Source organism: Piliocolobus tephrosceles, chromosome 18 (assembly GCF_002776525.5).
Source record: "Piliocolobus tephrosceles isolate RC106 chromosome 18, ASM277652v3, whole genome shotgun sequence".
Taxonomy (NCBI): Eukaryota; Metazoa; Chordata; class Mammalia; order Primates; family Cercopithecidae; genus Piliocolobus; species Piliocolobus tephrosceles.
The window spans coordinates 72,840,188-72,852,245 of NC_045451.1; the positions used below are offsets into that span (position 1 = coordinate 72,840,188).

General features: G+C 39.9%; 1 protein-coding gene across 2 annotated transcripts in view; it reads right to left on the reverse strand.

Annotated features, from left to right (window-relative positions):
• CEP76 (centrosomal protein 76) overlaps positions 1 to 12,058 on the reverse strand; it is a 29,317-nt gene that overhangs the window by 12,764 nt on the left and 4,495 nt on the right. For both annotated transcript variants that reach the window (XM_023228448.2, XM_023228449.2), the window contains exons 5-8: positions 10,786 to 10,971; positions 8,859 to 8,956; positions 4,659 to 4,787; positions 639 to 827 (exon numbers count right to left, since the gene is read on the reverse strand). In XM_023228448.2, the coding sequence (XP_023084216.1) occupies positions 639 to 827; positions 4,659 to 4,787; positions 8,859 to 8,956; positions 10,786 to 10,971 (602 nt within the window). The remainder of the gene's footprint in view (positions 1 to 638; positions 828 to 4,658; positions 4,788 to 8,858; positions 8,957 to 10,785; positions 10,972 to 12,058) is intronic.

Here is a 12,058-nt window from a genome sequence, read left to right on the forward strand (position 1 = left end):
TATAGTATTTTTTTTTTTTTTTTTTTGAGACAGAGTCTTGCTGTGTCCTCAGGCTGGAGTGCAATGGTGCAATCTTGGCTCACTGCAACCTCCACCTCCCAGGTCTAGGCGATTCTCCTGCCTCAGCCTCCTGAGTAGCTGGGATTACAGGCACGTGACACCACACCCAGATAATTTTTTGTATTTTAGTAGAGATAGGGTTTCACCATGTTGCCCAGACTGGTTGTGAACTCCTGACCTCAGGTGATCCACCCGCCTCAGCCTCCCAAAATGCTGGGATACAGGCATGAGCCACTGTGCACAGCCAAAATGGTATTTTACATATAACCTAAGCACATCCTCCTATGTACTTTAAATCACCTCTAAATTACTTAAAAATCTCAATACAATGTACATGCTACATAAACAGTTGTTACACTCCATTGTTTTATATTTGTACTATTATTTATTATTGTGTTATTTTTTACTTTTATAAATATTTTTTGATCTGCAGTCGGTTGAATCTACAGATACAGAACCTGTGGGTACAGAGGATTGACTACATGTACATTTTCCTAAGGCATTATTTTACAAATGGATTACAAATTCAGAGTAACTATGATATACTGCTACTTAATTCTATTATGTGTGTATAATACCTTGTTTCTACAGAGAAAGGCCAGCAGAGTGCACCACTGCTCCTGTTTACCTCCTCCTCCAATAACAGGGGCTCGTTCATAACCAAGGACATTAACAAATCTTGCTGCTTGCCTTGGAGTATCAAGAAGTCGTCCAGCTCGAAGTGGTTTAACATAGGAACAGACTGGTCTATTTATCCCATTTTCATCCTAGGGAAAAGGGGAAAAACATCTGTAATGACATATTAATCATCCCCAATTATAGTATGTTTTTTTCAAATACATTAATGTAGGATAAAATAATTCAGCATACCATTGATTGAGTGCTTACCTTGTATCCGGTATTAGGCTGCAAAGTGCTGTGTATATAATTTCCCTTAATCTTCATCTCTATTATTTTCGTTTTACAGATGAAAACTGAGGAGCTACAGCTATCTAGCTCTGAGCTGTTTTACTCCAAAGGCTGTGGCAATAAGAACTCCTCTGGGAAACGTGTGGGCAGGTATGTAGGGGAGGAAGAGGTGCTCTAAGCTGAAGTATTCTTTCACATTACCTTATAGAATTTAACGATATATAGCCAGACAGAACAAATAACTCTTCTGATTGGCTGATATAACAGAAATGATCATAGCTTGGTTCTAGTTTGTTTCCGTTAGGGCCTCAAATTTAGAGATCCACAGGAAACAATAATTTGTTAACCACGTCAACAGAAAGCAAAATTTCAAAAAGCACTCTAGAAAAAGTTTTACGTTCTAAATACAGGATATATCTTGGTGTTGGTGCTGAATAACTTGTATGCATATATAGGTCTCTGACGACTGTCTACCACTGTGATTTTACAGTTAGTATTACCAAAGGCCACAATCTCTTTACCTTCATGGTTACTGGTACGGCACCGTGAAAGGGCCACTTACTATTCAAGATTTGGGGATGACCTACCCTCTCTGATAGGGCTCCTCAGGACATAAGATCTAACCCGGCCAACAGAAACACCATCTGTTTGAATTATCAGAACCACTGATGTCTTTCTCCATAACCAAAACATCTTTTTCCAATATAGTCCCATACTTCAGCAAGGAAAAAAAAAAAATCTCACTTATTTACATTTGATTATAATGAGAAAGATCATGAATTTTTATGTTGCAGAGCAAATTGGCTATAGATTCCACTCATACCTATAATTCTCAACAGCAGAAGGCATCAATTTTTTTTTTTTTTTTGAGACAGTTTCGCTGTTGACCAGACTAGAGTGCAGTAGCATGATCTCAGCTCGCTGCAACCTGCACCCCTCCAGGTTCAAGCGAGTCTTGTGCCTCAATCTCCTGAGTAGCTGGGATTACAGGTGCGCACCACCACACCTGGCTAATTTCTGTATTTTTGTAGAGATGGAGTTTCACGATGCTGACCAGGCTGGTCTCAAACTCCTGACCTCAAGTGATCCGCCCGCTTCAACCTCCCAAAGTGCTAGGATTACAAGCATGAGGTACTCTGCCTGGCCTAGAGGGCACTGATTTTTAAAACAGAGGATTATTATTCTAATTTGGGGGGGATATAGAGAACTATGGTTTTCTTTTACATGAACTTAGCATTACTAATAATCTACTGTTGTATAAGAATACTAAGTCCTGAAATCACAAACTAAATATTAAAAGGATATCCTCAATCCTCAAGTGATTTACAACATTTTCTTAAAACCTAGTGGCCTAAAGTTCAATTTCTGTAACTTATTTTAAGGTTTTTTGCACTAAAAAGTTCAAAAGGCATCAATGAATTACTATTATATGATAGCAAAACCAGCTAACAAAGGATAAAAAGAATAATCAATTATTAAGTATGATGGCCACGGTGAATCTACAGATCTTTGGTTAGGACTGAGGTGTAGGACTGTTACTCCTATTCTTACAAATCCACTAACAGGCAAGAAAAGATGAGCACATAAGAAGTGGAAGCATTTGCCTAAGTCAATCATCAGTAGTAACATCTTAGAATGTAAGATATATCGTTTTATTATAGCAATATTCTAATATTATCTAAATACATCCCCACAAGCTGAAAAATAAAAAATTGTTAACCAAGTCAATTGAAAGCAAAATTTCAAAAAACACTCTAGAAAAAGTTTTACATTCTAAAGGCAGGATATATCTGTATATCATCTATATATATATGTATTTATATATATTTCATTTATAAAAACAATATTGTTTTTATAATTAGATTGCTTTATACTGTTCTTTAATTTCATAACTAGTCAAATACAGGAAGAAGCAGCAAGAAACAGGTCTGGCGAATCTGTGTATGGAAAGAGGTGGCATAAACCAAAAAGGCACCAGTTGAAACTCCAATTCAGTACAGGCTTTGCCATGACTGAGTTGCTGTTTGGCCTTGAAAAGAGTGTTCTCTTCTCTAACCTTCATACCGTTTACAAAAAGAGCCAATGCCTGGCCACTTGACAATCTGACATGGTTACTGTGAGACTAAATTACCTTCTATGGTTCAAATCTTACAATGAATTCTCAGAGAGAGGAGTTCATTGAAGTAATATTTCGTAAAAGAAAACCCCACTTCCTTGACTTCCTTAGTGCGTCGCAACTTCTTCCTCCTCTTTGATCCTACCATTTCCTGATTCACTGCCTTACTCCATCCTGAGTCCTCTCTGGTTCTAATTCCACAAGACAATGAGTAAATGCCTCATTTATATAGACAGCATGGAGCCAGTTTTTAAAATATGTATCTGTATTTATTTATATATGTGTGTATATTTTTTGTTGTTGTTATTGTCTTTTTTGTGTGTGTGTGTTTTTTTTTTTTTTTTTTTGAGATGGAGTCTTGCTCATCACCCAGGCTGGAGTGCAGTGGCGTGATCTCGGCTCACTGCAAGCTCCGCCTCCCGGGTTCCTGCCATTCTCCTGCCTCAGCCTCCTGAGTAGCTGGGATTACAGACGCGCACCACCACACCTGGCTAATTTTTGTATTTTTAGTAGAGACAAGGTTTCGCCATGTTGGCCAGGCTGGTCTCAAACTCCTGACCTCAGGTGATCCACCTGCCTCGGCCTCCCAAAGTGCTGGGATTACAGGCGTGAGCCACCGTGCCCAGCCAGGAAGCCAGTTATATTTTGATGGGTTTCTCCTTGCCCTTGTCCTGATATTGTTGTTACCTTGCCAACCAGTCATTCAGTATATAAACAATGCTATCAGAAAGTCAGAAGCCATTTCCCTTATTCCCACCTCTAGTCAACCTCTCATTCTCAAGCTCCCCATCTGGAAACTAAACCACTTTTAGCCTGTTCCAAAATCTAGGGAAAGTAGGGTAAAGCTGGATGAATGCACAGGATCGGAGAAACTTAATATACTATACTATACTTATATGAAAGCATCTATATGAGGCTGAATATATACAAAATATTTGACCTGTTCCTTAGGAGTTACAAAAAATAAGTGAACCTGACCATATAATTTATGTTGGTCTGTAAAAGAGAAAAATCGGGTTTAGGACTCAGGAAAAATGGAGGCAGAGACACATAGTTGAAATGCTTCAGTTAAACATTACTGGTCACTGGCTTAGAGGTCATGGTTATATAGAATTTTTTTTAAAACCCTAACAAAAAATATATATATGCCTAGAGCCCCCCGGTTCTGCACACAAGAGCTGGATTTACATATAACCTGCAAAGTGTCCAAATGGTTAATTATTTAGCATTAAGTATCAAGCAAATACACATTCCGAGTTAAACAAAATGGATTTTCATCTACTTTAAATCAAATATATTCAGAAAGGGTTTAAAACACAATAACTGATTCAACCTGAGAAAGCTGATTTTTCAGAAACCCACAATAATTGAAATTGAAAGTAAAGTAAGACATAGATTGATCTTGCCACTCACCTATGCAGTTAAAGAAAATATTACAAAATCAGCATTTTATTTTACAAATACACTTTTATTTTTTGGAATACATTTTACAAATAAATATTAAACAAAATTTACACACATAACAGTAAATCTCAAATACAGGCATAAAATTATTCTAATATAATTTACAAACCTGTGCAAAAATCTTAACGAGTCGTGAATTGTGTGAGGGTCGAATTTGCAAATATTCTCTCCACCACTGCTTAGCATATACAAGAAATAATCGCTCTTTCTCTGCAGTTTTCTGACGTTCCAAAGCAAGCTTGAAATTTAAAAAAATATTTTTCAATTTCTATTCATTATCCTTAATTACTACCAAATATGTAACAAATTTATCTACTTCTCTACATCATTACCACCCTAATCTGAGTCATCATCATCTCCTATAAGAGCCTCCTGACTTCCCGAAGTTTCTACACTTACCCCTAGTACAATCCAGTCTCCATATAATAGTCATAAGTCACCTTTTTTTCCTCCCAAGACAGAATTTTTTTTTTTTTTTTGGTTGGCGGGATGCAGTCTTGCTCTGGCGCCCAGGCTGGAGTGCGGTGGCATGATCTCAGCTCACTGCAACCTCCGCCTCCCACGTTCAAGCAATTCTCCTGCCTCAGCCTCCTGAGTAGCTGGGACTACAGGCGCATGCCACCAAACCTGCTAATTTTTTTTTTTTTTTTTGTATTTTTAGTAGAGACAGGGTTTCAGCACATTGGTCAGGCTAATCTCAAACTCCTGACCTCATGATCCGCCCGCCTTGGCCTCCCAAAGTACTGGGATTACTGCACCTGGCCCAGAAATTTTTTAATAGTAAATCATACAGGCCGGACGTGGTGGCTCACGCCTGTAATCCCAACACTTTGGAAGGCCAAGGCAGGTGGATCATTTGAGGTCAGGAGTCTGAGACCAGCCTGGCCAACATGGTGAAACCCTGTCTCAACAAAATATACAAAAACTAGCTGGGGATGGTGGTACATGTCTGTAGTCCCAGCTACTCAGGAGGCTGAGGCAGGAGAATTGCCTGAACCCGGGAGGAAGAGGCTGCAGTGAGCCGAGTTCATGCCACTGTACTCCACTCTGGGCAATGGAGTGAGACTCTTATCTCAACAGAACAAAACAACACATACTGTCATTCTCTTGTTTAAAACACTTCATTCTCGGCCGGGCGCGGTGGCTCAAGCCTGTAATCCCAGCACTTTGGGAGGCCGAGACGGGTGGATCACGAGGTCAGGAGATCGAGACCATCCTGGCTAACACGGTGAAACCCCGTCTCTACTAAAAAATTAAAAAAAAAAACTAGCCGGGCGAGGTGGCGGCGCCTGTAGTCCCAGCTACTCAGGAGGCTAAGGCAGGAGAATGGCGTGAACCTGGGAGGCAGAGCTTGCAGCGAGCCGAGATCCGGCCACTGCACTCCAGCCTGGGTGACAGTGCGAGACTCCGTCTCAAAAAAAAAAACCAAAAACAAAAACAAAAAACCACTTCATTCTCCATCACATTGCAAAATACCTGCCCTGGCCGATGAACGCTGGCCCGACTCTCTCATTTTCTCCTCTCTCCCCAACCCACTGCACTCCAGCCACACAGGGCTTTCGTTCCTCCGTAGGGGCTTCTGTTCTAGGCTGTTCCCAATGCTGGAAGCTCAGCCCCAGTCTCTGCGTGGCTGGTTACTTCCTGCCGTTCAGACCCTTTCCCTACCTTAGTCACCTGACCTAGGATCAGTCACCCAATAACCACTGTACCATATCCCCTGTAATAATTCTCCACAAAACACCTTCTACTATCTGACTATTTTGTTTGCCGACTGATTGCTTCTCCTGCACCAAAATCTAAACTCCTTGAGAGCAAGCTGTCTAGGTGTCTGCTGCCCTGTACACAGCTACATCTCCAGTGTCTGGAATAGTATCTAGCACATTTTAACACCTGTTTAGGATCCATAAATATTTCTGACTTTAATTTCTTTTAAGAGACAGGGTCTTGCTCTGTCACCCAGTCTGGAGTGCAGTAGCATGATCATGGCTCACTGTAGCCTCAAATTCCTGGGCTCAAGTGATCCTCCCGCCTTAGCCTCCCCAGTAGCTGGGACTACAGGGATGCGCTACCATGCACAGTTAATTTTAAAAATTTTTTGTAGAGGTGAAGTCTACCTATGTTGCCCAGGCTGGTCTTGAACTCCTGGCCTGAAGTGATCCTTTTACCTTGGCCTCCCAAAGTGCTGGGATTACAGACTAATTAGCCTGGCTAAAATTTATAATATTGCAATTTTAAAGATAAAATTAGAAGCAATTTATCAGAAACAGAATAAATTTATGTTTTAGTCATTAGAAACTATAAATATGACAGTAGAAATGAGAAAATATATATAAAATAGTGTTAAGTTTAAAAAGGAGAACCTGGCTGGGCACAGTGGTCCATGTTTGCAATCCCAGTGTTTTAGGAGGCTGAGGCAAGTGGATTGCTTAAGGCTGGGAGTTTGAGGTTACAGTAAGCTATAATTACACCACTGCACTCAAGCCTGAGAGTCAGAGTGAGATGCTGTCTCCAAAAAAATAAAATTTAATTTAAAAAAACGAGCTACCACCCAAAAAAAGTAGAGCCCAAACATTGACATGTCACATAAATATATGAAGAACATGATTAAAACTCACGTATACCACTTTGGAAGGCCAAGGCAGGCAGATCACAAGGTCATGAGATCGAGACCATCCTGGCCAACATGGTGAAACCCTGTCTCTAATAAAAATACAAAAATTAGCTGGGCGTGGTGGCACGCGCCTGTAGTCCCAGCAACTCGGGAGACTGAGGCAGGAGAACTGCTTGAACTCGGGAGGCAGGGGTTGCAGTGAGCTGAGATTGCGCCACTGCGCTCCAACATGGCGACAGTGAGACTGTCTGAAAAAAACAAAAAAAACCCCTCACGTATACATATATGTATATGTGTGTATGCACCATTTATTTAAGAGACAGGGTCTTAGTCTGTCACCCAGGCTAGAGTGCAGTGATACAATCACTCACTGTAACCTCAAATTCCTGGGTCAAGTAATCCTCCCATTTCAGCTTCCCAAGGAGCTGGGACTACAAGCATGTACCACCATGCTTGACTGATTTTTCAAAATTTTTGTAGGTTGCCCAGGCTGGTCCTGAACTGCTGTACTCAAAAGTGATCCTCCCACCTTAGCCTCCCATAGGGCTGGGTATTTATTTGAGTAACATCAAGATTGGTTTCCACTATGTGGTTTCAGGTATATATACCACCCATGACACATGTCAGAAGCTAGAGATTAGAGGGAGATGAGAGTTTACAAAAGGAAGGAAAAAAATTTAAAGAAAACAGGGCAGGGCATTGTTTGCCTGAGGGAGAAGCACTAGCATCTAGCCACAGGTCTGTAAAAGGAACAGTGTGACAGGCAGGGTGGAGTAAAGGGTGGTGTATGGAATCAAGGAGAACCGTTCCACAAGTGCCATCCCAGCAAGTCAGCAGATGATGAGAACCTCCAAGCTGCAGACTGGCAGGAACTGAACGGGACAGCAAATCTAATGCAGAGGAGTGAAAACGTCTGCTGATCTTATAAGACCCAGGAAGAAAGTAATTCGTCAGAAACCTGACAGTGGAACTAGGGAAAAAAGCCTTTCCAAATACACGCTAGACGTGGCAAGCACTTCTACCCTGAGAGGGCAGAGCAGAAAAGACACAAGCAGCAGGCTTTCAATAAACATCCGTGCAAGAACGTTAAAATCCCACCCCACTGAGGTTACACTCCACTCTTTATCCTCTTCAGCTTTATCCTGTAATTGTTTCTTTTTTTTCTTTTTTTAAGATGGAGTCTTGCTCTGTTGCCCAGGCTGGAATGCAGTGGTGCCATCCTGGCTTACTGCAACCTCTGCCTCCCGGGTTCACGCCATTCTCCTGCCTCAGCCTCCTGAGTAGCTGGGACTACAGGTGCCCACCACCACGCCCGGCTAATTTTTTTGTATTTTTAGTAGAGACGGCGTTTCACCGTGTTAGCCAGGATGATCTTGAGCTCCTGACCTCGTGATCTGCCCGCCTCGGCCTCCCAAAGTGCTGGGATTCCAGGCATGAGCCACCACGCCCGGCCTGTTCTGTAATTCTTATGTTGTCTCAATAAACGTTCATTGTATTTCCCAAACTAGAGTACAGATTCTCCTAGGAAAACAACCTTGTCTTCATCTTCTTTCTCATCCTTTTTGTGAACCTGTGAGTGCTAATCTAGAAAGTAATAAATGGTAATTTTCTAAAACTAGAGTGCCTTCTAGGATCAACAGTTAAATACACTACTATGAAAACAGACAGACAAAAAAAGAGAAACTCATAACTATTTACCTGTGTGTTCACTACTTCTTGAGATAACGTTTGATTGAGTGGTGGATACATTTCAAGTTTTATATTTAAAATTCCCACAGAAACTTTTGATTCTGTGCCTATAAACATAAATATTTAGAATTTCAGAGATTTCAATACTATATATATTTACTCAACCAAAGTATAACCAAAATAACTTAGGCACTTGGTGTAACATTCAACATTACCTTTAATATTCATACTAAAAATGAACCAAATCAATTTTTTTAAACAAAGGTGTTTATCTAATTATAAGGAGATTAACTATTTCCTTAGCTTTCTGACACTCTTTTTCTTCGTTAAGTAGAGGTGGGGGCTCCCTATGTTGTTCAGGTTGGTCTTAAACTCTGGAGCTCAAGCGATATTCCCACCTCAGCCTTCCAAAGTGCTTGGTGGGATTACAGGCATGAGCCACTACACCTGGCCTTTCTAACATGTTTTAAGAAACGTTTCTGACCTAAAGGATTTGAGACTCTTAATTTTTATCTTCATTAAATGTATAATATCAACCAGACTTACATTAAATTCAAAGTCAAAGCAACTGCTAACACCTCATTCTGTCTCTACACACACACACTAAAAATTAGAAAGCATTTATATTGTCACTTATAGTAACTCCCATTTGTCACTTCTCATTATCAAATTACAGGCTGAGTAGAAATTTTCAATCCATGCCTGGATTTAAAGAACTAGAAAACAAATATACTTCACATCAAAATGATTTAATGTTTCTTTAGTGAATCAGAATCTGCTTGTTTCCAGGTCACTGCTATGATTATCATGTTAGACCTATTTTTGAAGACAAATAATTGGGTATTGTCTTTGAAAATAAACTTCCTACATAAAGAACACTTTTTCTATAATTTTTATTCAAAGAAAAATACATTCTTGGTATGACTTACTAAAATCTAAATTACTGACCAGATGTGGTGACTCACGCCTGTATCCCAGCACTTTGGGAGGCCGAGGCGGGCAGATCACAAGGTCAAGAGATCGAGACCAACCTGGCCAACATGGTGAAACCCTGTCTGTACCAAAAATAGAAAAATCAGCTGGGTATGGTGGCGCGTGCCTGTAGTCCCAGCTACTCAGGAGGCTGAGGCAGGATAATTGCTTGAACCCAGGAGGCGGGGGTTGCAGTGAGCTGAGATTGCACCACTGCACTCCAGCCTGGTGACAGAGCTAGACTCCGTCTCAAAAAAAAAAAAAAAATCTAAATTACTAAGTCTGTGCTGTCCACTGGCAAGCTTTAACTCTGTGACTAAGTTCACAACCAAAGTAATTCCATTTTATGTTATAGATAAAACATTGGTAGGTTTTGTTTTCTCATTTTATTAGCAAATATGTGTTACACAGCAGGCAGTGTGCAAGATTCCAAGGAGACTATGATAAATAAGATAGGCACCAGCTCTGCCCTCAAGGAGTACTTGATACTGACACTGAGCAAATTATTACCTCTTCCAAGTCTCACTCACCCACACCGTAAAAGGCTGGGAGAACACCTATTCCGTATTTTGCAAGAATCACTGGTACCAAAGGGGATGTATTCCAGGGTGTGCTGGCTGGACACATACAAGTTTGTATGTGTGTCAAGAATATTAATTTTCTTTATAGCCATACATTGTATCAAATGAACTTGAAATTAAAACCCTCAAAACTCCTGTATTCATTTTCCAGAAAAAACCATTTCTCCTAAGACAAGGTCAGATTGACCGTGAAGTGCTATACTGATACTATTCTTCAAGACATAGTCTCAAGACTAGGATGCTGGGGTCCAATTGTAACTCTAATGAAATTCTATTTTACAGGTTTCCCTCTTGGATTATAAAAGCATTTTAAGGATATAAAATCTATTTACAAATGAACCATAGCTATTAAAAGGTGAACAATGACATATTAATCATCATACCTACACCCATAAGTTCCACAGTCAGACTGGTCACTCCATTTTCTGAGCCCAAAACCGATCGCCATTCCAGAAAATACGATGCTACTAAAGTCGTCTCACCGAATATGTCTGTTTTGATTAGCACCATATGAATTGGATCACTTATTGATAACATTGTTGTTGAATCAGCCATTCTGGTTCCATCACCTAGCAATATAATCCAAACGAAATTATACCACACTACATATTCAGTTAGGCCAACATAAAATAATACTTTTATTAAGAATATACTAAATAATAAGCTTATATAAAACCAAATAGAACAATTTGCTAATATCTCAGAAAGCGTGGAAAAAACTGGAAATACAAATACAGTCCTATTTCTATCACTAACTTTTCAGAAGACTGGCAAATTGTGATGAATTATCCAGTAACTTACAGCATATCAGTGCTTTCTGATTCATGAGATCAGTCTGTTCTTTAAAAATACTTAACTAAAGTATATGCTACTACAATAAAAAGCCTTCAAGTATGTCAACATTAATCCCCAAACTACCTCCAGAAATCCCTTTAACCTCCAGAAATTATCACTGTATAATGAACATACAACTGAAAAATACAGCACGTTGAATCTAGCAATTTATCCTATTAATTGCCTTATTAGGGTAACATCTTTCAAAGGGGAAAAAAATAAATTTTAGTAATGTTCCAGTCATCTTTAAATCCAAAATTCTGAAACATCTTCTGAAACTTTGCTTAGTTTACAAATATGAAGATTTCCACATGGACAACTAAAATGTACAAAATACCTTTACTGAAAGAAGCATAGTGTAAAACAATTAGAGGAATCAAGCAGCATAAAATGTAGTTATGAGAATTATATGTTTTATTGGAGAAATAAGAAAAAAGAGAAAAAACCAAAATGACAGTTATATGTTCACATCTAAATTTGACTCTTTATTTATTTATGTATTTATTTATTTAAACAGAGTCTCACTCTGTTGCCCAGGCTGGAGTGCAGTGGCGCGATCTCGGCTCATTACAGTCGCCTGCCACCACGCCTGGCTAGAAATTTTTGTATTTCTAGTAGAGATGGCGTTTCACCATGTTGGCTAGGCTGGTCTCGATCTCCTGACCTCAGGTGATCCACCTGCCTTGGCCTCCCAAAGCGCTGGGATAACAGGCGTGAGTCACCGCACCCAGCCTATTTTTTATTTTTTGTAGACAGTGTCTCACTTTGCCCAGACTAGTCTTGACTCCTGGCTTCAAATGATTCTCTCACCTAGGCCTCCCA